Raw genomic sequence first — 26,404 nt, 5'->3', positions numbered from 1 at the left:
TGCCAGCGGTCGACCGGGGCCCTGCGGTCCTGCTGGACTGAGGAGCTGCCCGTCACTCTACCAGGACACGGGGCTCTAGTTCGGACCTTCCAACTCACGGACAGTGAGCGGGTGTTTTATGTGGAGCCTTAAGGAAATGAGTGCACTGCAACTTTCAACCCAGAGTGTGTTCAAGGTGCATTTACATCTTTACAGCAATATCTGAAATGATTTGGTTTAATAATAAAATCCTTTGCAGAGTTTTAAATAATCAATGAAAAACACTTCACATACATTATTAAAACCTTTACTCAGACATGATACAACAAAGAGAAACAAGATTCAGAATCAATCACTGAAAAAAGGATTCTTTTTTTTTTTTCTTCTTTCAATCCCCGGAGCACACAAAAGTCCAGCGGCTCCATGCGTCCGATGGAGGAGACAGAACCAGGACAAAGAACAATAAGAGTGACAGAATCCATCCTGATTTTACAGCTCTTGTACTTGTTTAATACTTTGTAGAAAACAAAAGATGAATAGCATAGTCGGTGAAGAGGGAGACAGGAAACAAGACAAATAAACAGTGATTTCTTTTTTTTTTTCAAAGGTGAAGAGTAAACAATTAAGGAAGATTCTAGATCTACCGGGACATTGGTTTTTCTGTTTTTCTTCTTGATCGACAAATCAACACCTGATCAGAGTTTGTTAAGTCCCTCCCCTTCTTCTTCTCTCTCTGACTCACCCTCCACACTTCCTCCAACATAAAACACCAGCGACAACTTCCTCCTCAAAGTGAGCAATCGTATTCAGTTGATCCCTCCCGTCAAGTTCGTTCAATGTAACTGGACCTGTGGATTCTGGTGGCCTTTGCACTGTCTACAACTAGAGCCACAAGTTCTGAAGTTTGCTTTTATCCAGCTACAGCCACAACCAGATAAATGCGACTGAATACATCGCTGTTCAATCATTCCTAGTTTGTGTTTCAGTCATATCTGCATTTCCCTGTGTCGTGGTAACCAAAGCAGATATTTTAAGGCCCACGGGACCCCAGATTTTTTTTTTTTTTAAAAAGCACCAATGCACAGCTTGAGCACCAAGAGGGGGCCACGCACTGATCCACTCCAGAGACCAGTCCTCCCCTCTCCACCCGAGCTGTCATTCCATTCCTATTATGGCCCCTCTTTAGTATGCACTACACAGGCCACGGTTTGCACTCTCTTTAGTGGGCTGCACAACGATCACAACATACATGACCAAACCAGCCCCGGGGACTGAGTGGACCTGCTTTTAAAAAACATCCACAAACACCTCGGCAGTGATCAATGAACCAGTGAGGGTGCTGGTTTCGGCCTCGTTGATCAGAGCGGGATGGGCCCCGTGTCAATAGGTCAAAATCCCCCCCCCGATATCTAGTCTATACACAATGATCAATTATTCAGTCACAGCCTGCAATCCATAACAAAACAGAAAGAGCATGTTTAATCAATCAATTTTCAAAATGTAACAAAGATGGCGACAACAAATACTGCTACACAGTCAAAAGGTCACAGCAAGCGTCTGCCTTGAGTGCACACGATTTGCCAACGACTTGTGGGCGGCGCGGTGCGACCCGAGTGACGTCAGCAGAGAGGGACAGCGAGCTAAATCCCTTCTCACGCCTCTCCGATGCTCGTCCAGCAAAATAAAAAGAAGCTTCACATCCTTTTTCAAACAGGCCAAGAATCACTGGATTGAGTTTACAGGCTCGTCCAACGCAAAGCCCACCGAGCGAACGAGTTTAAGTGTCTGTGTTAATAAAGCATCAGGTCAACACGTCAGCTCCAGCTCCTTCTGCTCTGTGCATCACCAAACCAAACTAACAGCACTCAGCACATCACCGCCAACGCTAGTGTCTGCCAGTCAAAAGGCGTAGCTGCTAACAGATTCATTACACATGAACGCACGTGGCCACACATACCCTATAATAAATGCAAAAACAAACTACCAACCACCAGCTCTTGCTAGAACAGTCTGCTCGATGAGCACAGCTTAAAGTGGCTCAGAGCACAATGATAAACAGAGGAAGGCTGAACTTTAACCTGTTGCTGTCATTTGGAGGGATGGGAATTCTGAATCTTTTCACTTGCCAGTTAATATCAACTGATGTAACAGACTTAGCTAAAACACAACGCACAATTTGCAACCGTTTACCACAATATGAATAAACAAGTTGCATATTCTTTACTTTGATTGGCATTTGCTCAGTCAGCTGAATATGTGACTGCTACTGTTTTCACGGTGCGGTAGCAGCAGGCCCACACATTCAGCAGAGGAAGCTCCAAGAACATGCAACGGTGCGGAGATGATAAGACGACAAGCGCGCCCTGATGTCAGCCTACTCTCTGAGGGACGAGTGGGTCGCTCACACAAACTTCATTCCACAGCTGATCACAAGATCTCAAAGTCTGGTGGCAGAAACGTTTAACTCAAGTCTCTGAGGCCACACGGCATCACGCTTTCCTTTACTGACACCAGAGTAAGGCTGCCATACGAATGAACCCTCTGGAGACTACTTTGCGTTGGCTGAGCGTATGCATGGCTGGAGAGAAACTACAACACCACCGAAGTCTTAAGGTGAGACCACCGTACTGACATGTTAAACAAAGCCACCTGTCTTACAGGTCATCTAACTGTCAGCCTCCGAGTCCGCATCACATGGGGGGAGGCCACGGGTCATCTCTGAGAAGTATTTGGACTATCTGCAGGGCAGGAAGCTCATTGCTCATTCTGGTCAAAGCAGCCGGTGGACCCCAGAACACTCACCAGCTACTTCCATTGCTTCCACCGGCCTAAGTGCTTTCTAAAATACAAAAACAAACACTGGCTGTGTCTGGAGGAGCACAGCCAAAATGTTCATTCCCCATCGCAGGGAATCTGACATAAAGTTAGGGGTCATAATGTAACAAATAAAAAAGGGGAAACCTACATCTTCAACAGACCTATTCAAAGAGTGGGGAGCGGCTGATGGGTCTGTGTACTTGCATACGGTTTGTATCGATGTAAATGTGCAAGTCTTAAACTAACCATAGTAGTTATTTAGCACCTGGTAGAGGACAGCTGTGCCTCTTCCCTGTAGAAGGATACTGCAGAGTGTACGGTTCTCGTTGCTTGTAAATGTGGTGACTGATGAGAAGGCTAAATACACCTCGGAGCGCCAACGCTCTTTGAAATACTAAGAAAAACCATCATAAGTCTTTGTGTTGCTCACCTTTGAGCGTGTCTACTGTGTATGTCTTCGTGCGGTAGTTGCACTTGACTTTAGCTGCGATGCTCAGATTCGGCCGCCCCAAACAGTTCAATCACAGTAACAGATTACTGAGGACGACGGGGACATCGGCAGACGTTGGTGCAAAAGCAGCAGAGAGGTGTGGTCTGGCCTCAATGACTTCATGGTGATGACCTCACACAGGAGGCAAGCCTCATGTTGATTGGACAGCAAAAAAAAAGAGCTTTTAAATGCGTTTGTTGGAGCCACATGTTTGGCATCTGTCTCTGCAGGACTCCTCTGTTTTTCTTTTGGATTATTTACATCTACTGTACAACAGCCGCAAGCATCCAGCCAATACACACTGAATGAAGTCTTCCAGAGCTGCAGGTAGTAGGTGTAGGATTTCCATTATACAGCACTAATTAGAAAGGTATTGCATTACAGTAACACGACTAACGCGTCGCTCAAACACCGGGGCCTTGTTTGCCAATCTATACGCAGCCGGTGATTCATCCATGAGCGGAGGGCCGACGATGTATCGCAGATAAGCCAAATTTGATATTGATTGATTGATGACCAGGTGAATTGAAATGTTGCATTATTTGCCACTGTCAAATCATTTTAACTGGTCTTTTTTATCTCTGTTGTTGCACAAAAAAATGCAGCTTTTCGCACCTCAATCTACAGAGTAGAGTGCAGACTCTTGAATACCTCACACAGCTCAGCTAGAGGCTGACCAATCCTGGTCGTCTGTACAGGAAGTGGTCAGTCATTTAGCGAGTGCTATAACAAATCATCACATCTGATTGGACAACAACGCAATAATGAGAAAACCCTACACTTAGTACCTTCAAGGTCATCTCAGGTATGTGAGAATTGATGGTCACTTCTAGGAAACATTTACACAGTTACAACTCACAAAGATGCATAAATGACCTCCAGCAAAGGGAGGATTTTGGGGGAAGAGGAGATAAAAAAGACAAACAACTACATTTTTTTGTCTTGCATGAAGCGGTACTTCCTGTGACACTCTAGCCGTTTAAAATGCCAACCAACTGCCAAAAAAGAGAAAAGGATGAAATCAAAACTAGGAGAAAAAAAATAATTAAAAATTCAAGTCATTCCTCTCGTCCTACAAAGCCCGCTGTGCGCATCAGGGTGGGAGGGACAAAGTCTGTCTGTTCAACTAAGTGCTCCCACTCCCCTTTTCCTGGATTTCAATGCCTTGGAAAAAGCTCTCATTTCATGAGTACAGTACTTCAAAATAGAAACAAACAAGTTTCAGCATAATTATTCAAAAAAAGCATAAAATGTTTCAATGTTTACGAGATTGGATGAGCTCACTGTGAGAGTGTCTGCCTGTCCATTATAGGACACCTCCTGACCAATAGGAATTGAATTAATTTGATGATGGACAAATGATTGAAACCCCATGCACCTGATTTTAAGCTAAAACCAAACATGAATAAGTAACCGGCTAGTGATGGATATAATACACAGAGGTGCAGCTAGCCGTGTAACTAAGTCACCCAAGTTGAGAACAAAGGATGTATAGTTACAGAAAAGCAGAAACCCCTCTGTGAAATGTGAAAACTGAAGGCTAATTTAGAATTAAGACATTAACTGTATATGTCTGTAAAAAAGGGTTGTATTGATTGAGTCGTAACCCCTGTAGTGGAAAAAGGAGTTTGGGAAAAGATGGTGAAAATGTGTGTGTGTGAGCGTATATTAGCATACTGTTCATCCAGAGCCATATGATCCGTGCATTAGTTATGTTGCATGTCAATTCATGTATGCAAGTTAAGATCTGCAAGTGCCGGTTATGATAATTAGCCAGTGACATGGAATATGTGTGTGTGTGTGTGTGTGTGTGTGTGTGTGAGAGAGCCGGCACATTAAAACCAGCAGGTGCTGCAGTTAGGAGAGGCCCAACGACCCAACGTGGGGCGACGTGTTGGCGATCCTGGTGTGCATCGGATCCTGACCGGACCGAACCTGGCATCCTCTAGGTGAGCTGGTGGGGGGCCTCCAGCATCTCCATCAGGAAGGTGTCGATGGGCGTGTCACCAATCAGTTTGAAGAAGAACAGGTGCTCCAGACACTTCAGACCAATGGAGCGCAGCGCTGGGAGCCGGAGGAGGAGCTTTGCGAACCTGGACGACGGAGAAGAGAGAGAAATGTCCTCAGATCTAAGAGTCGTGTAAACTGAACATTCAGAAGATGGTATTTGTCTTTTGTCAAGGCCGTGGGCAGAAACCACTGCATCACACCCAGCCTTCTACCAGCTGCTCTGTGCTACAGTGCCATGTCGGAGCAGACCTCCCCTTTTGTATTTCCCAGGATGTCTGTGTGTTACAGCCTACCTGCCCTGCTGATCGGGGTATTTCTGTTTGCAGTAAGACTCGAGAGATGCGTACACCCTCTCTCTCAGCAGCTCCACCTCGCTGGGGTTGGACAAACCCTTGGCATCTTCAGATGGAAACAGAGAACATCTACGTTATTTATAGAAGGGTATGAAACACATTTGACATGTTTTTCATTTTCTAAATTCCAGACTCAATTTGTCCTCTCGTTTGGCATCCTTCCTCGTGCTTGATAACCCTCCACACGTCTACGTACCTGGGTTGAAGAGGATGATGGCTCGAAGGCAGCCGAGCTCCGTCTTGTCCATCTGCATGTCTCTCATCTTGCTTACGAGCTCTGTCAAAACCCTGCAGAGAGGAGAGGAGATTTGTGGAAGGAGATCCCAGTTGGAGACAATTCCAGATTAGGGAAGAGAAAGGAGACGAGGGAAAGGGACAAGAGAAGAAGATAAGGGGAAAAGAGAGCGAGAAAGCAATAAAAACAAGAAGAAGAAAGGGGGGAATAAGAGAGTAAGAACAACAGAGCGGGACCAGACTCCTTAATCACATTTTATTCACGGTTACTTCTCGATGGAAAGGCTTTTTGTGTAAACTACACAGAGCATGGCTGAACTGCTGCTTCTACAGAGGAAACAACAACTAAGCAAACAAAACACTCTTGATAAACAGACAAGGGTGGCAAACTACTGCCACCAAATAGTGGTAAGTTCTGGCTGCAGATAATTCTGTTTTCTTTTCTACTTAATACGTGTGTGTTAAATGTGTTGTTTATAATTAACTGTGCTAGCTAATGTGCAACAGTTGCTATCAAAATCTACTATGGCTGGAGTGTAAAAGCTTTATAGTTTCCTGTTAGGTTTCAGGATTTCACTTTTTCCACACGGTCTATGTTCCACTATCTCAACCGATGACTCCAAGGAGAAGAGAGCAAGTGGCGAGGTTCAGAGACCAAACACGGTTTTATTCTGAGCCCTACAGCTCACTCATGTTTTAGAACAATCTTCTTACAAGGACACCAAATTCATTGACTTATTGGAAATTCCTTGTTTAATATAATTCACGGGTTGATAACTGGCCTCTTTAGGGTGGGCCACGGGTTTTATCAAAGTCCTCGATTTAAAATCTGTGCTGAAGAGTGAAGAATGAAGAGAGGGCCAGAGCGAGGAAGTGATCAGGAATGTGGGTGCAGTACTTTATACTTTAAAGGAATATTTCACACACAAAATGACTCACCCCATGTTACCTTTGAATTTCTCTCAAGCCTCTAGGTGAACGAAGAATGAAATAACGGAGAGAAGTCTTGTGGGCTGCATTTCATACAGCACAACCGTATTAAATCATCTGTTGACAAACTGTCACACAACTCGTGCAGTATATAACCCAGGTCTCATTCATCCACTCTTTATTCCCAAACACATGCATCACCACTAAAAATATATAAAATATATATATAAATATATATTTTAAAACCATTTAAAACATTTCTGGGTAAACAGTGTCTTTGTTTGGGAAGTAATGAGCTTTTCTCAGTTTTTGGATTCTTTGTTCACCGCGGAGGCATGTGGGAGAAACAAAGATTGATTTACAAATGTTTTTTTGTTTTTTTTTATGTTGGGGGGGGGGGGGGGGGCTTTAAATGCCATCCATTCAATCTTATATGCTTCACAAATCTTGAAACCTAAGGAAGTAAGAAAGGTGTCTTGTTATTCAAGAGAAGTGCATGCAAACAGCAGAGACGACCACTTTACTTGGCAAAAATAGAGTTCAAACACACTTACCAACAAATCCATACATTGTTAATCAAATGAGTCGTTGTGCATCATCAGATGTGAAACGCAATAATATATAGAATGTCAGTTTGGACTTAAAACTTAAACCCTGTTTAACTGCTTGCAATATGACTTGGATGACAGGAGAGGACTATGCAGACGCCAGTGAGGTGTGTGTGTGTGTGTGTGTGTGTGTGTGTGTGTGTGTGTGTGTGTGGGGGGGGGGGGGGGGGGGGGGGGGTGATGGCCATCAGTTTATTCACTACGCTGTCATCAGAAATGGACATTTTCACAGACACCGCCCAAGCCCACAATATAGTGCATTGGCAAATGAAGTTGTTTTCTACACTTGGAGTGATGTTTGGGACGCGCCCACCGTGTGTGTCATTAATGTTAGAGAACGGGCCCCTCCCCTCACAGACGAGGGCCAACACCACCTCCAAAAGACCCAGACGCTAAGTGAGGGCATCCAAACACACTCTGACCTGCCTGTGAAAGAACTGTGTCCTGCAACGGAGTAATGCAGTGTCTAGTCCCTCTATTAACGCACTGGGAAAGCTGGCCCACACATTTGGATTTGCTCATTATGGTCTGGCAAGGCGCAACAGGCATTCGTCAATGGGCAGAAGATGAAAAGTATCCTGCAGGCTTTTAGCAGTCAAAGCCACAAACCAAATATGGTGCTGAATTCTAATTCAAAATGCAGTACTGCTCTTTGTCATCACCATCTAAAGTTCACGGAGTGATCGAGTTCAGAATGGTATGTTGTAGAGAAACCCGGCTGACTCCTGCAGAGCTTCAACCTTTCAGCTTCGGTTCAGTTTGTTTCAAGAGGAGGGCTTTCAGAAAGGTGTTTGTGTGGAGGCGTAATTACCTGTCAAATATGGCCCCAACCTCGGCATTGTGCGCCCTGTGTATTCAATCACAATGTGTTATTACAATGTCATTACACAGTTACATTGTTATAACAGAAGTCTGACTGTTTTCTGAGCCCTTCAGCTGTACAGATGGTCAGTGCTTACATATGATTTCACATAGTGACAATCTGTGGTGGTACAAAGTACTAACTGATGTGTGTAAAACTGAGGGTTGTTCACATGTTTCGTGTTTGATTTATCCTACACCTGCACCCAAACACAGATTTCTCTATATGTGTACCTCTGATAAACATTTGATCTGTTTTATGACATCATTAACTGTAGTCTTACACAAGGCGCCAACTATATTCACATGGATTAAAATAAGCAGAAAAGGAGGTTATGATCAATTTTATGAGCCAAATGCATTACAGCAGGAACCCGTTAGTACACATGAAAGTGTTCAGTGGAAAACGATTAACCCTCAACCTTTAATAGGTTCCTCGCTAAACGGTAATACACTATGAAAAGTAACTTTTTTGATCAAATGTCATGTCTTAGTCTGCTCCAGCATACTGTATTTGCCTTGTAAAGGGTCCCGTGTTACTCCTTTGAGGAAAAAAAATGAAATCCTTTTCTGTCATGTCGTCGTGTTTTGTGCCAAAAGCCGTAGTAGTTGTGTTGGTCAGAGCTTTCCTAGAAAGCCATTTAGGTTTTACATCCTTAACAAAATAGGATTCAGGTATTGAAACAGATGCTGATGCAAGCTGAAACAAAAGGCTGCTGCTAGAAGAGAGCAGTGTTATGAAAGTATCAGAGGAAAATCACTGAGCTGTTTGCCATAAGCTTGCTGTAACCCTGACCTGATTTCCAGGCTAAATTAATCATTTATAACAATGTAATTACTGTGTAATTAACAGTGAATTGACACGCTGTGATGTTTTTTTTTCACATAAAGTCATTGAGATGGAGTATATATTTTTTTAACCAAGGCATGTGACAACGTAACGAACAGAACAATGTCTCACTCGAAGCACTGAACATGTATGAAACCTGCCGATGTAATCTACCTCTGGATAATGCAGCGTCATCCCCTTCTCACATGAACCAGCATTTATTACGGCACGAGTGTCTCATCTTAATGATATAAAATATTCTGAAACAACCTCTACCAACAATAACAACACAATGTTATGATGTCAGTCTTCTCCATATTGGTTTCTAGTGACATTTCAAACATGTCATTTCACTTTGGAAGTAACAACTGATGGTTGATGCACTCATGCAGGAGGCCGGCGTGGCTGTAATCATGTTCATGTTTTGTCTTCCGGTGATCGTGGAACCGTTTGGGGATCTCAAACTAACAGACTTGTTTTAGAAATGTGAACAACTCTGGACTGACTGTGTACCTGCGGCCATTAATCACACAGAAAACATGGGTTTCAGTCATCGTCTAAGACTTTGGATACGTTCAGTCTTTTCCAGGTTTTAAAGACTGCATTACAGTAAAGTGATGTCATTTTCCTAACTCACCAGACTGTTCTTGTTGTTCCATTAGTGGCCTTTAGTCACTTAGTCATTATATCCACATTACTCATGATTATGTATCCAAAATCTCATTTTCTAAATATTTTGTGAGAGCACCAAAAGTCAACCCTACAATATCTTCGCAATATTGATAGTGAGGTATTGTGATTTTTGCCCAGGCTAAAAACACAGAAGACCCAGTATTATTTCAAAAATATTATATATAGAATAACTTATTGTACTATGTTGTGACCTTAGATTATATAAAGACTGGCAGTGATTGCCTCATGCCTATTAATTACAGATTATTTGAATAGTGTGCATTTGAATCTTATGATCATCGAAAGTCTGGTTTATGTGAAGATTGTAATTATTTTACAACAAGACTCTTTATGCCAAGAGATCACAAAACAATTATTCTTTGGTCAGCAGAAACGAAGATGTAACACAACAATATATCCCCATGGCACATTCTGCACAATGATGGGATGTAAACTATCATATTAATGTCATTTTAAGCCTTATTATATAATAGTTAGTATTGTACATTAGCCAGCCATTGACGGTGTGTGTGTGCACATGCATGTCTCTGGGTAAGCATTAGTCACCAGCCTCCCCCAGCATGCTGTCGCCCTACAAGCAGTACTAAAGTAGCAAAGTCTCTCAGCCAATCACTGCCAACGCAGAACACAGCAGCTGCAGCCAACCAAAGATGAGGACACAGTATCCTAAATTCTTACCCATCACTAATCCAGCTAAACCTGAATAATTCATGAGTACTCTTTATCTAGCTCTCAGGACTGATGTGGGTTTACCAGGTGATGTCAAGAGGGGACCTGGCTTCTCAGGTTCCATCTAGTCTAGGCTAAAAGTAGGTGGTGCTAATACTGTGTAGGAGCGGATCTATTCCAAGTAGAGTAGAAAAGTCTTATATTGTTTATGGTGGCATGTCCTCTCCAGTTGGGTCACCCGCCCAAACTTGTGAATGCTGGGTAAATCCCTGGTGTTGCATATCTGTCAGAGCTACGCTTTGTGCACATATGCATCTGTGTATTACCTGTCAAAGATGGCTCCAACGCCTGCACTGTGAGCACTGTTCCTGTGGACATGCAGGCCAGTGGCCAGTAAGATCCCATCCTTCACGGAGATGGAGCGATGGGAAAACGATGCAATCAGGAGTTCATTCCAGCCTGTTGGAGAGTGAGTGTTTCATTATTTCTAATGAACAGTCAGTTGTGATGTTTCTATTTCTTTATACCCGATATGACTCAATGATCCTGGTCCTAAAGGGTTAGGGTTAGACCCGGCTCTACCACTGAGCCACAGTCACCCTGCTGTCATTATTTAGTGAGGACCAGCGGAGCCTCAACACATCACTACATGGAACAGATGTATTGATCAAACCCTCTGGATCATTCCTCATTTTCCAAAGCCTTTCAAAACAATGGAAGATATTTAGAAGATTGTGGACCTTATTTTTAGTTCTATGTTGAAAAGAGGGCAACGGTCTTCATCAGATTCCTTGACAACATGAATTACAAAAAGACAACAGACAGGGGTTACTTCCAGGGCTGGAAATTAGCACCAGCCATCAGCCAAATGTTGGTCAAATGTTCAAGTGGCTGCTAGATTTCCTTCACTCACCAGCCAGAAACAAACCTATTGAGTGGCTGGTAGATTTTAGAATCCACCCGGCACAGCTGCAGAGGGACAGAATGTAACGGCAGGTCTTCTTTGGGGCAATATTGCTGAATCTCAGTGTGAGTCACCACTGATTGGTTAAGCGGTCTTGAGGCAGACTTACCTGCACGTAGCAGGATGACCTGGTCGTCCAGGGCCAGCTCAGAGAAGTGAGGGATCCTCTTAGCCCACTCCACCAGGGTGAAGAGCTGCTTGTCAGCTGCCTGACAGATGTTGGTGACCGGATCGTTGGGCTGAAGAAAGCACAATCAGAGGTTTGTAAAGACCCTGCATGATTCATACCGACTGAAAGGGAGGATTGTCAAAATAATCCTGCAGTCTTTGACCAAATGTAAGCATGATTATATACTTGAATGAAGTACAGAAGACGTTTATAAGATGACTATCACCTCATATGTTCAATATTTGTATCGAAATAATAATAATGTTGAATAAAGCACCTCAAAGAAACCTCCCAGACTACTCACAGAGCTGCCACCTGAACTTCCGTCTGCGTGAAGCTCTGTCTTCTGCTCCACAGCCATCTCCGCTTCCAAAATCTTCTCCACCGGCATCTCCTCGTTCACCACACTGGTCGACTCCACCTCGCCCTCTCGTTCCCTGTTCCTCTGTCGTTCCTCTTGGACAGCTGCACGACGGGGGGGGGGGGGGGACAAAGAGGAGCACAGGAGAAAAACAATGAAGGACAAGAAAAGGGGAGCAGAGAGGAGATAATGTGTGTGGGAAGGATGGGAGAAAGGAGGACGATATGAAAGAACGGAGCAGGAAAGGTGCAAGAGCAACGGAATGGACAATTTACCGAAGCAAAGGGCTTGGGTAGGCCGGCCATGGTAGTGGTCATAGGTCAACAACACAGCAAAAGAAAGAGAAGGAGAGGCAGTGGAGGAGAAAACGACGTTGAGTAGGAAAGGTTTGACACCAGACAACAGAATGGATTAAGTGAGAGAATTAGAGATGAACAGAAAACGTGTGGATGAATGAAGAGGGGACATGAGGGAGAAGTATTGGTGCAGGGAGAGGATGGCATAACAAATTGAAGACAGAAAAACAGAGGGGAAAAAAGCGTGAGACCAAATTAACGTGAATAAATGTGCAAAATAGAAAGGAAAGGAAAAGAGAGGGATGTGTACATTTCATGATCAGTCCAAAGTCTCTCATTCCGTCTTTCATACTGCTTTCATGCCCCTGCCGAGGCACAAATGGACCTTATATGACATTCACAAAAGAAATCATTATCATTGACTAACAAGGAGGGAGTTACAAAAAAATGTAACATTGTAATCTGAAAGTAGGCATTTTGCTCAGATTCAATTTCAGGACATAATTTTTTTCTCGAAACAAACTCAAATTTCTTTTAAGACCTTTTAACAGCCAGATTAAGTACAGGTAGGTTTCTGCTTTCATGAAGTTAGAGACATCTGGTCAGGGCTCCACATCAGGCTTTTTCAGCCCTTCAGGCAAGTGGCTGTGATGTTTTACTGATCGGACCAAAAAAACAAATATCAATGTTATCTATTTACTTTGTTATTGACCCCCCCCCCCATCATTTTGAGGTCTGATGGAAGCTGTCCATTAATAAAAAATGGGTGGAGCGTTCGATACAATTTTCTATACACAGTAACACAATTTTATGGGACCAAAGATAATTGGTCGAAATGAAATTAGACATCAGTAGACAGAGACTGAGGTTATGTGAATAAAGAACATCCCACCATAAAGACCTACAATCTTGGTTGAATGTTTAGGATCACTGACTTGTTCCATTGACATACAATTGGGGGGATTTGAATTTTTTTTAAAGCCCAAGAGTCCTCCCTGTTCACCAAACACAAATGTAAACGATCTGAGACATCCAAGCTGAGAGTGGCCCAATACAACAGAGAATGTCCACGTTCAAATAGTTAATACAGTCTCACATATTTACATTTTACAGAAGGGTATGTAAATTACTTTGTTATTGTTTTGGTCATTTCTTGGAGAGCAGCAATTGTAAGTGACATCATTGCTTAGTTTATGATTCAAATACTCAATTTTTCTGGGTTGTGCTGCGAAAACAACACATTGTTTATTGTTTTCTATTTTTTAATTATGTCTTTATACTATTGCACTGTGTATATTGTTATGCACCAATGTGTAACGTACTTGGCAATAAACTGTTTGTGATTCAGTTTAAATAAAGCCTTTGTAAAAGGTTAAACTAGCATGGTGTATTCTTTGGTGGTCGATTCAGTCTTGATCATTAACGTGTCTGGAAACAGTTTAAAGGTTATTTGAGGTTGAATCCTAGAATGTCCACTTAATGTTAAGCAACGCAAAGACGTTGATTAACTCCTGATTTTATCACCATCAATCTGCATCGGTCAATACATAACAAGAAAAGGCGAGCCAGTGGCCACGGGGTTTTGAGAAGCCGGCATGTGACGGAAAGCGGCTACTTTGGAAGCCAAAACGGGCGTAAGTGGGAAATTCAATGAACATCCATTCTTCTTCTACAAATCAAAGTATCCTCAAAAATAGAAGTTAACGCTCCTGGACAGAAGTGGAACTGCTCTGTGGCCCTACTGGGCAGCACCATGTGGGATTAACAACAAGAAGCTTTACAGTACAGTAGGATGAGGATTAAAAGGAGTGTGCATACTCAGAAACTTTCCCTGGGTCTATAAAGGTTAAAGAAATCATGGGGGAGTGATTGGAGGCTGGCACTGGTCCACCTCTGAGCACTGGCAACAAACTATGGAACGACTTTTTAAACTAGCTCCTTCTCATAGATAGGTCATATCTCTCTGTTGTCGCTCACTCATGCAGACAGACACACACCCCTCCCTCCCTCTTCTCCTTACATCTGTCGTTCATCTTGGCCACTACAGAAGGAGGGATGGGGGGGAGAGAGAGAACGAGAGGAAACAAAAAGAGGAAGAGAGGGGGAAAGGGGGTTAGTGTTTACAAGGCTTACCCACCCCCATCTCCCTCTCTACCACTCTGTGCTCGTTCTGTATATCCCTGATGTACAAATACCATCCAAGCTCTCAGTTACAATGCACAGGAGACATATCAACACTGATACATTTACTACTGTTCATAGATTAGGTGGAATATCTCATTTAAAGGGTAGGGTTGGTAGTCTTCTTCAAAAACATTTTAGATATTTTTGTTGAAATTCTCATTACATCCTGACAGCAATCAACGAATCAAATGCTCTGACAGAACTCTGTATAAGCCGGTCCAATCATTCATTCTGCCAGAATGAATGATTGGACCGGGTACCTGCCTGTCTGCCTGTCTGCCTGCCTGCCTGTCTACCTGTCTACCTGTCTACCTGCCTGTCTGTCTGTCTGCACAGTCATTGCTCGTCACCCGAGTCTTCCACAAGAAGCTACTTTGACAGCTGTGAGTACCAACAATAGCCGTGTTTGTTGTCTACCTTCGTTATGACAATGTTGGGGGAGTGGCTTTGGAGGGAGACCTGAGGAGACGGGCAGCGTGTTGACAACTTGGGTCCCGATTTTCTTGCTAGATTGAGCAACGTTTGGAGCTAGTGATGCTAGCTACTGTTAGAGAAGAGTTAGCAACACTGGGCTGGGTTTTCGGTTGGATCATTTTCTTAAATCTAGCTCACAATTGCTAGTTTCTCAAGATTACCAACCCTAGCTTTAAGGTTATGGGTGGTGGTAAAACGTTTTACAGGTGTAGGCAGCTTACATAGAAAGTGGCTCAAAAAGCAGCTGTCTTGAATGTCCCTTCCATCTGCGTGACTCCATGACTACAATGATCATATAACAGCAGCGACCACACGTCTCAACCTGTCAAACAAACGCAAAAATAAACGTAGCATCGTAATGTGCTGCCATGATATAACATATATGATAAAGCTCCGTACACAGTACAGTTAGCTCTTACCAACACTGTTCAACTCACCAACACTCTCACTTATATAATGATATACTTAATTATGGTATGGTAAACTCTGCCAACTTCATGATAGTGATACTTTTTGATGTTTAATTTCAAACATACTGGTACTGTTGTTTAAATTGCTACAGTTTTAGACTTAACGGTGGAGTTTGTATGAACCGCTCAGCCAACCTACTTCACAAATATGCCGGCGTATTGCTGGGGACCCATGGGAGTGTGTTTGTCGAGTTTGGGGCAATTTAGACAAGCATCTATCCGTTATGTGTTCGATAAACTTTGATTAAACGAACAGCACTCTTTGCAGCTGCGGAGGCGAGGCCTCTGCAGCCTGAGTCCAGCATGTCGTCCACAGCGACAGACCGCGGCTCATTGACTGCAGTTCACTGTATAACCAAACTCTTCTTCACTTCCCTGCAGTGAACACGAGCGCATAGACGGCTGGAAACAGAATCAAACCGGAGAGGATTTCACCGGCGTGACTGTGAGTAAAACACAACTAGGATACATTTTCTTTCCTGTGTAAGACAGTATTGACCCATTTACTTTTAACAATAATAACGTTACTGTCTGCAAAATACCACCGCTAATTACAGCCATGCTCTTCTTTATAACACTGGTTATTTAGAAATGACCTCCGCTAAGTGTATTTCCCTGTCCTGCTTTACTTTCCCCCTTTTCTCTGATTGGGTATGTTGGTATTGGTAGTGGTAGGTAACTATTAATACCGCACAGTAAACGTCCCGCACTGAAATGTTTACTTCAAGTGAAGAGTGAAGTAGAGACATTATTATCAGCATGTACTTTCATTTACTGTTGACGTCTGTTCAAGGTGGAGCTTTCACACAGTTTAATGAATAATAAAGCATTATATTTAGTTCTTGTATTTTGAGTCTCAAATCGGAATCTGCAACGTAACCAGTGAGAACACATTGTCAGGTAAACGTACTACAATGTATTCTTTTTCAGTAGAAGTACACAGTTAGTAGTATTCAGTTGAGTTGAATATATCCAAGTGCTTTGCTGGCCTTTTTTAAGATATTTTGGAGTACAGTGAGTTACAATAGTAACATAATTCTATATTTTTATACCCAAACAACATAATAAATCTATAGCTGTTTGGTTGTCTATCTTACCTTCATGGTGTATTTCTAACACTGAATCACGATGGATATAATGAAGAGTTTAGATACCAATCAACAGCAAAGAGAGCCTTAAATGTCATAATGAAACCATGAAAAATATACGACGGGTCAGAGAATACCGTTTATGTTCTATACAAGTGACGTTCAACGGATCACAGAACACTGAAGGATGCTCTAGTTCTGTCCCCAGTTTTGAGCAAAAGAAGACCGCTACTCCTCCAACACATGTGGAAGGGCCTTTGGAAAGGGAGACCCAAAACTTTAAATATGATATTTTCTTATATGGTGTCACATGAATAGTGGGCTCTTTATTAGTAGTGTCGAGTCCACTCAGCAAATAGACACAGACATTACCCGACCAATCCACATCATCACTGAGGAGTTACGAGAGGAGCGCAGTATGTTTGCCCCTCCCCCTCAACTACTGTTGGAGAGGACAACACATAACATGAGGTTCTGATCAATCAGCTCAATCAAAAGCAAAGTTAAATCTTTTTAAGAGCTTTCTGTCAGATAAATGGTTGTCTTCAAATAATTGATCAACTTAAACTGTCTTTAAAACCCAAATCAAATCTTCATGTGTGTGAAAATGCACCATTTAGTGCATTCAAATCTAAAATTGAGTGTGTTGGATGGTGAAAGGGCCCCATTGTTAGGGGTCCTGAGCAGGAGGGGCTGAGGAACCAGCCATCTACAGGGTGTGCTGAAGGGCCCCTGCTTGCTCACCTTCTCTCTTCATGCCCATGGCCAGGCACTTCTGGTAGCGGCAGTACTGGCAGCGGTTCCTCTGTCTCTTGTCCACCATACAGTCTTTAACGTCCCGACAGGTGTAGGTCAAGTCTTTGCGCACTGTGCGCTTGAAGAAGCCTTTACAGCCCTCACAGCTGTAGACACCGTAGTGCTTACCTGTGGAAGGAGAGAGAACAAGAGCCAAAGAAGTAAGACAAGAGGAATGACAATTTGCTGCAAATGGCAATGGCTGAAAAGTTTAAGGATCTCAGGGTCTCCAAATTGTTTACAGTGTTTGGCCCTAACTCTAAGGGAAGGTGGAGAAAAGAGTTGTATTTAAGGTGGATAGTCACCAGAAGATCTGTCTCCGCAGATGGAACAAAGGCGCTTCTGGGAAAGCATCGGCCCTGGGCTGTGGGGCGACAGCGGCTGCAAGCCCAACGGAGGTTTCACGTCATCGGAGCTGCTCACTGCGTGGAGTCCTGACATGGACACGGTTGAGTTGATCTGAAGGAACGACAAAGGAGAATGTCATGATTCCCATTGTACTTCTGTAATAATGTAAAGGACATGGTCGACATTCTCAGCAAGAACACACAGAAAACAGAGTGGGAGGCAAGCGTGTTGCCCTTGTTTTTACTATTTGTCCTCCTAGCCCTGCCTCGCCGCTTTCATTTCTCTCTGACAAACTTGTGAGAACGGAGGCGAGGAGAGAATGTGTTGAGAACAAAACTCGTAACAACTACCACGTAAACATCAAGGCGAACTGAGGAGGAGAGACGGGGCCTAAACCAGAGTAGCAATGAATCTGTAGCTAAATTGTACGGTCCCATGGCAAAGACGGACAAAGAACGATATGCATTATCTAGATATGCATTGATGTTAAACATAAGTGGGATTTATTTGATATTTGATTGTATTATAGCAGGACTTGCCAACTGTCACTCAACAATCAGGACAATCTTAGAAATTGTGTTTTAGAAAAGTGTTTTCAGGAAAGTATTGCTCGCCATCTTTCAACGTGTTCATTTCTAACTTCTGCTGTAGTTGAAATGGGGATTATGATTCAAATATCTGCCTGTAAGAGAGCTTATGCACTTTTCTAGGTGTTCTTGAACCATCTAATTCTCTGGCCTGAAATATAATACCAAAAACAGAGAAAAATTTGACCTGAGATAGAACAGGAAAACGACTGTATGTTTAAATCCTATCACAGAGGAACAGGAACCCTGCCTTACCTGCGGGCTGCTGATGGGGCCGTAGCCCACCGATGGCGTGCCAGGCAGGCAGGGCGAGCCCAGTGAAGAGCTGATGACAGAAAAGGGGGAGCCGATGCTACTGATGGGGCTGTTCACCCCCGTGGTGGTGATGGGAGGCAGGGAGGTCATGGAAGCTGCTGCTGAGGGAACCAGCGGAGGCGAGCGCTGCCCCGATGGAGGGGGGGAGACAGACGAACTGTCTGGGCTGTGGGAATCTGAGACAGCGAGAAGGAGAACAGCAAATGGCCGATGTCATCATTAATAGAAGTAATGGAGTGCAAAAATGGCTCAGCTCATTAGTAGGAGGTAATACAGGGATCAATTGAATTTATCATCAGACCCAAACACAAATGTGGTAGTTCAATCATGAATAATACCCGCTGCATGAATAACAAGAACGGGCTGGCACAGATTAAAGCTGATATACAACCGATCATTTGCAAATATATTGATCTTTCCTTTGTTAAACAAGGATTACATCAACTATTAAGCAGCCGGCAGCTTTTGCAACTGGACGTTTTATTTGCATCAAGAGAAAACTGTTGGTATCCCAGCATTCCAGTAAAACGTGCTTTGCTTTTAACATCCCAGTGTGCTGCCTAAAGAAACTGCATGACAACGAAGTGAAGGGCAACAAGTAGTTATTCTCTCCACTTGTCGGGATTAATCATCAGCTTTCACACAACACCTTGTTGGGTTTTTTTGCTGCGCTTTTACATTTTTTATATATATTTTTATTGTTTATTGTAAATTTGTGTATGTACATCGAGAGCGAAGTGGAAACCGGAGTCAAATAAAGCTGATTCTGAGATGTCAAGAGGAAGACATACCCTTTCTAGAAGCTTGGTGACTTGAATCTGGTGGACTTTTGATGTGGTTTTGTGGTGCATATTGTTTTATTTCTTTATTTTTGTTCATGCTGTGGTTGGTATTGTCTTTGCTTTCTTCTGCAGCTGGTTGTGTGCTGCATTTCCACTGCCTGGGGCTGCGTACTTGTTGGTCATCTGATCTTATCTATCTTTCTTGCCTCAAACACACTGGAAAGAAATCAACCAATCATATGCTCACATAAATCACCTACTGTGGCCAACAGACGACAGTGCTTGCACAACCATGTGAACACGTATCAAGTCAACAAACACAAGGAACCACGCTTTGAAATACTGAGAACATTTTTTCTCCAACATTTTAGATTTTAGTGTTCTCATAAGTCTCTGTCAATGTCTGACACTGCTACAACTTCAACTGTCACATATTTCACAAAGCGTAAGTATAGCATTTCATAACTACTTGTGAGGAATACTGATTTCAAGGTGCACAGTAAAAATGTGTGGCTAAACAAGCTGAGTACGGGACCAGCACCGCCATGTTTCCATGGTAGGAATAGAGGTTCAGACGCACTGGTGCTGCACGTCATCAGCGGTGCACTGATACATTGCTCTCATGGTACTGTATGGTGTTTTGGATAAAGGTGAATAGTGAACAGTGGGCCCAATAGTAAACTATCCTTTTCCTTAGAGCACAGCAACCTTTTGGTAGCAAACGTCATCAAGACCGTCACAATAATACAGCGTCAAATCGCACTTTGTTTTAAATAAATGGTGGGATCGAATTTGGAGGCCTGACCCTGATGGACTTAGTTCAAATGGTTGCACACTCTGGAGGACAGGGTAGGAGTCATCTGTGCCAGCTGGAAGGCATGCCTTTTAAAAAGCTTAAATATTTATTTATATATAAGTACGTCTTGAATGGCCTAAATCTTAGTTTCACCATAACCCATGTCTTTCATAGGCCTGCATTTACAGTCATGATAAGAAGCGTGCGAGTACAATTTGTACAGTTGTAGCTGTTATCAATATCAGATTTCAAAAGCAATTCTTGCTCGACATTCATGTCGTTGCATAGCTGATGACAAAATCCGTGTTATTTTCTCACCTCTACTGTCTCCCATGATGGTGGTCGGGACACAGGGGCTGGCAGGCAGCTACACACCGATGTACTACCGTCTCAAACGGCCCGCTATCAAACTCTAGACCGCGGACTGAGGCCCGGGCCCGAGTTGTTTTTGGAAACCAAAAACGGGTCTGAAATTCCAACACAAGGGAGAGCTTCAAATGAAATACTGATATGGCACACAGAATGCACATTTGGTTATACAATTGAAAAACAAAACCAGCATCCATCAGTCTACTGCACAGTTATGAGCTGTCTGTATGCTTGTCAATAGAAATATTTGTGTCTTGCATGCATTTTTGGCTTTTGACGTATCGTTCAGACAGGTCTTTGCAAAACAGTCAGCTGGTAAACCGATGGCTGAGCAGATATACTGTATTATTTAATAAATATGAAACAACCTAATGGTACCAAACAATGATTATGTTGACTAGTTTTAACGTAGTAACGAACACGTCCCATTACACTCTGTAGTTAGAGCCCAGACGGATGGCAACAAACCACCGTTCTTGCACGCTTAACGTTAGCTATTGCATAGCTCGTAAGCTAGCTAAGGTTACTAGCTAACGGTCCAGATGTCTGTGCCTACCGTAAAGCTAACTGGCTTGTGTTACCTACTCTCCTTTAATAACAGTATACACAAAATTATTATTGCATATCTCGGCATGATGTGTCAGACTAACAGTCCTTTAACGCTACATTTAGTCAAAAACTAGGTTTAGCCACCTAAGCTAGCTAGCCAGCTAGATCACCCGAAGCACCGGAGGAGAGCTAGAGAGCCAAGAACAGACCAGTTTAGGGCTGATTGTTCCACCTATATGTACTTACCCGAGACATAACTTAGCTACATGCTGTGAATATATATTGAGGTGAAAATAAATACGGTTCACTGACGGTTTAGCGTCACAGCTTCTTCGCATGAAAAGATGTGGCGACTAGGCCCCGCGTGTGTCTCTTTCTCCCCCCACTTTGCCTCGTCGTCAGCCCTCCCTCCCCCTGCAAAGATGAAAACATGATGATGGTGGAGGATTTGATATAGGGCTCTCTTACAGTTGAACATTGGCTCAGAATCACTTCAAAACCGAGCAGCCCGGGTCTCTTTAAGCAGTAGAAGCGGGGTTGTGTGGTCATGCTGCCTCTCACATGTCAGTGAGGCAGACGCAACCAGTGCAACAGGTCAAGGGGTCAAAACAAGTTCAGCGAGTCCTTTGCTGAAAGGTTGTTGGAGGGCATTGGTGTTTCAGCTGCAATGGAAGATATGATCTCTTCATCTTATTGTAAATCAATTATACAAATATCTTCTATTCTTGCTAGGGCATCAGCCACACTATGACTGCATATGGGAAATACACTAGATTTACAACACAATCACATTTGGGTTAATGAGATGTATCAACCTCAAATCTTCTTTCTATTCACTGTAAACACAATACAGCGTTGTCTCATATCCTATAGAAATCAATGAACACATTATTGATAAAGTATATTCTCAGCATCCACATTACGTTTATAAATTGAATCCGATTATTTCCGCTAGCTAAATGGGTAGTTTTTTAGTGCCATGTTAAGTAATACACAGGTATTTATGTCGAGCTGACAGCAGATTGTTCTAAATTACTGTATTTATCATGTTTCATCAACTTGAAAACAATCTGCATGATTTACAAAAAACACAGCATATGAGCATATGAGCTGATGTGTATACATTTTAATTAAGGATGCTGGTAGTGTAGCAACAAATATTCAGCGGTGTGCATTTTTTTCTGTGACTGTAAATGGTATGTTGTAGTGTTGGGCCACCATAATAATAGATTATTAATTACAGAGAATTACGGCAGATAATGCACCAGCTCCTGTGTGATAAGTTGTAAAATATAACATTTCTTAAAAAGTGTCCCGTGAGGATGTTTCAAATCACTATTTTGTTGATCTAAATATTTGACATTATTGTTGTCATTATTTTTGCTACAGTAGGCCTACTTTGTATGCATTTTGGTTTTGCTGCTTTCCTTATCATTTAACAGGAAGATTAGACAGAGATTGTTAGGTGTTTTTGCATCACTAATATGTATTCCAATAATAATCAAAAACAATAATATTATCAGGTCAGTTTTGCATCACAACAGGTGTACACACACATTTTCTTTTGCCTGTAGATAATATGTAGATGAGGTATGAAAGTGTGTGTCTGTGTACATAGTTTACACACCTGCCTTGTTTCAAACAGTTAAAAAGACCTTTTCATGGTTTAGGATGTTGCTCCTTCCACCTCTGCAGGAAGGACTCCAGCAGATTGTCGATGCTTTATCACCCTCAAGGGGGCTTAAATAGCATTACACAAAACATATGGACCCCAGTGTTAGGGGAATTATTATACTTTTTTTTAGTTTGAATGCACAATTTTATCCTAATAACGACGCAGGTGTTAGAGATTTTTAGCTACAAACTACTTTCCAAATATATTTTGTGTACACTTTGCATTGCAGGCAGTCACTGTCGCCCATTTATTTCACTACAGGGAAAAGGTAATTAGTCATATCTACTTTTGTTCTTATTTAGTTAAAGTTGAATTATTGATTGATTGAGATACAAATAATCAGTTTTTACTAATCGGTCTTCCAAATTCTGTGTAATTTTCCTCATCAGGTTTTTTTCTTTGACATTATGCCATTAATACAGAGTCAAAGTAATCGAGGTTACAACGATCACTAAACTAAACTATTATAATAATGTATTTTCTATGACATATACATGACTCTGACACATTGTGGAGAAATACAGCACAACCCTTGTTACACTTACTTCATGGTGTTTTTTAATTCATGAAGCTTTTTTGTCCATTCAAGAGAAACATTCTTTTTCCCCATGAAAGCTCACATCAGACAATCAGCTCCAGAGGAAGAAACACAGACCAAGACGTCACAGCTGCTTTTAAAAAGTTTATTTTTATGACTCTGCATTTTCGTCTTTGCGTCATTTTGACCTATAATATGACAGCAATATTAATGATTACACACACACACACACACACACACACACACACACACACACACACACACACACACACACACACACACACACACACACACACACACACACACACACACACACATATTACATGACATGATAAGTATAAGAAACACATAAAAGCAGTTGGGAGCCACTGACATTGTGCATTATTGTGAATGAAATGGTTGCAGGTTTCTCCTTCTTGTCTTCTCCCTCATGTCTCTCAGCATTTGAACGGTGACATGTTCTCCGATTATTTTGGCTGTGCACTCCTGCACACTGGATTTGAAATAAATCATCATGTATTGTGCATCCATCTAAAACTTTGTAATTGTTTGACTCATTATTCTCTTTCCCCTCAAACTCAAATATTTGAAAATGTTACATGAACTTGCATATTAACTATGCAATCAGTAAAGCAGTTTATCTAAAGTTTGCAGCCCAACATGAGCAGACACTTTGTATGCTCCCTGCTATTGCATGGCAGTCGTTCTTTCTGTATGGATCTGGTCAAGTGAAACGCATGCTCAGTTTGACTGTGGAGATTCTACCATCTGACCCTGCAAATTCTTTGGTTGCTTTGTCTGTTTGGGATCATCCTCCTGCTATATTGCCATCAAATTTGGGGTCTGTATATTAAAAAAGGATATAATTCCCACACAAATACTTAATCAGTGTTTCATTTCAAATCCAATGAGCTGGAATACAGAGACAAAGCGACAAAAAATATGCCACTGTCCAAATATTTTAACCCGCACTGTATTTGCGTGTGTCCCTGCGTGTGTGTGTGTGTGTGAGTGCTGCGTGAGGGATTAGCCTCAGTGTGTGTCCACCAGTGATTAGCCCGGTCAGTGGGCCTGTTGTGCATTCACTCAGCCATTAGCATATTAATGCAGCCTCGCTCTTGATCTCCCTCCCACCCCCCCTCTCTCTCCCGCTCTCTGTCTCTCTCCCTCTCTCTTTCTCTTTCTCTATACATATTTCCCAGAATGAGTTGCTGCTTCCTGCAGTTTCAATCTATAAATATCAGCAATTTACGCTGCTCGTGCTGTGAAGCAGCGGACTATTTCGCCACACAAATTTCAAGGTGCCTGGGCTTCTTTTCCCTCCAAAAATGTCCTCTTGCCCCCCCCCCCACCTCTCTCTCTCTCTCTGTCAGATCTTTGCCTTCTTTTTCATCCTGCTCACCGTCTCTCCCCCTCTCCCTCACCACCTCATTCAAATCCTTTACTTTCTTTCATTTTCCCTTTTCTCTCTCCAAGTCTGGCCCCCTGACCTTTGTCAAACACAGAGGCAAATTCTCAGGGGCAAACACAGAGAGGGTAAGTACACACACACACACACACACACACACACACACACAAGCACACACACACACACACACACACACACACACACACACACGCACACACACACACACACACACACACACACACACACACACACACCTCCCTCCCCTCATTCACTCTTCTTTTTTGTCATTCTCACCCCTTCCTTTGCAAATTTAGCAAGACCTTCTCTAGACGCTGGTGCTGAAGTGCGAACCGGACACATTCAACTGTACTTAACACGGCGAGAGCAGCCCTCTCTGCTCCACCAACAGACTCTAAACCAACTCTGTATGAGCCATTGACAGTTGGGTTATTAGTTCCTTCCTTTTCCGTAAAGTTAACATAGATAAAAATCAAGTCACTCTAAATGCTCAGCCTGTTAAAACTCACATTTTCCCATTGGTGTGAAAGAGAAAGTTTGCCATATCTCTTGCATTTCGGAAAACATCTGATTTGTCATGAAATATGTGTCGCGTTCTGTTTCAGAATTTGACCAATTTGTGTTGTGAGCATTGCCAAATAAATGAATTGACTTCCTCTTGCCTTCCCAATTGGCTGCTGTCCACCTGCTGCCTCTGTTGGGTGCCATTACTTCTCAGACCAATGACGATATTAAATATTCACCAGCCTGCCTTGTAAATCAGCTCTGTAAGAGGAAAATGTCCGAAGCTCTTCACTACACACCTGAGTTGACCTGAAGATCAGAAATGACTGTTTGCTTTACATCTTGTCGTTCCCTTTAAAAGCTTTAAACTCAAATATTTTACAGGCTCAACTTGAAACAATTCCAGTCTGCGTTGTCAAGAGAAGCTCTTACAGGCCGACATTTACATAAACACACACTTTCCCTTATTCAATTTCTCCCTCGCGCTCTCCCTCGCTCTGTTTGTCTTCTCAGTGTATCCACCCACAAAGCCACTGAGCTTTATACCGTCCGCGGTGATCCGTCCCTGGCTGATTTTCAGAGGTCAGGGGCGTGATGTCCATCCACAACTCCTGGTTTCACAAAGGCAGACGCAAGAATTGCGTTTGGACAATCAGCTCCGGACCTCCATATTTCTCCTGTGCAACGGTACGTTTGCATACTCACGCACACTCAAAGGGTCAACGGCCTGGTTCGCCGGCTGCCGATTCAAGGTTGCTGAAGTCAACTCAGCTTCAACTCACTGAAGTCAGAGAGGGAATGGTGTGAGTCAATCCTAATATCACTTCCTCCATCTGTTGAAGTTCAGCATGTCTGACCCCCAGCTCTCAGGTCAGCGCCTATGGGTGGACAAGGAGGAAAGGATGGTCAGATTGGAACAGAGGAATGAGCGGGAAGGCCAGGAGAAAGAACTAAGAGAAAAGAGAGAGGGAGAAAGCTCTAACTCATGCTTGTCCTCTGTGTGGGTGACACCATGATGAACGAAGGGGTCACCACCCGGGGGCAGGCCCGTCCTAAAGGAGCCTGCGATGTGACCCTGTACAAAAGAAGAAGTGGGTCCCCCAACGGTCACACGGATCAAAGGAGACAAAAGCCTGAGATGATAACTCAGCGCAGCAGTAGAGCGCATTATTATCAGACACATGAGCTGCAGCGGTCGTAAATTTAACTGAGTTGGAGGCAGGAGGGGAGGAGAAAAAAAA

The 26,404-nt window shown here is 42.8% G+C and overlaps 1 protein-coding gene across 5 annotated transcripts; it reads right to left on the bottom strand.

The window, feature by feature from the left end:
• Window positions 1-270: 270 nt before the first annotated feature.
• rxrba (retinoid x receptor, beta a) lies at window positions 271-21,544 on the bottom strand (the record flags this gene model as incomplete). Of its 5 annotated transcripts, none has more annotated exons than XM_079176177.1 (12): window positions 21,489-21,544; window positions 20,421-20,569; window positions 18,465-18,700; window positions 17,580-17,733; window positions 17,224-17,403; window positions 11,911-12,071; window positions 11,547-11,676; window positions 10,800-10,932; window positions 8,233-8,268; window positions 5,846-5,937; window positions 5,590-5,695; window positions 271-5,379 (listed from the first exon to the last, which is right to left on the bottom strand). In XM_079176177.1, the coding sequence occupies exons 2-12, from the start codon at window positions 20,434-20,436 to the stop codon at window positions 5,232-5,234; spliced, it is 1,392 nt and encodes a 463-aa protein (XP_079032303.1). In that variant the 5' UTR covers window positions 20,437-20,569; window positions 21,489-21,544. The 5 variants fall into 5 exon arrangements, with proteins under 5 accessions (XP_079032303.1, XP_079032302.1, XP_079032301.1 ...); XM_079176176.1 differs by lacking the exon at window positions 21,489-21,544 and adding an exon at window positions 21,333-21,397; XM_079176175.1 differs by lacking the exon at window positions 21,489-21,544 and adding an exon at window positions 21,267-21,396.
• Between the last annotated feature and the right edge of the window lie 4,860 nt (window positions 21,545-26,404).

The sequence above is a fragment of the Pholis gunnellus genome (genome assembly GCF_910591455.1).
Source record: "Pholis gunnellus genome assembly, chromosome: 16".
Lineage (NCBI taxonomy): Eukaryota > Metazoa > Chordata > Actinopteri > Perciformes > Pholidae > Pholis > Pholis gunnellus.
The sequence above is the reverse complement of the archived record's forward strand: the minus strand, read 5'-3'. Positions and strand labels throughout refer to the sequence as shown.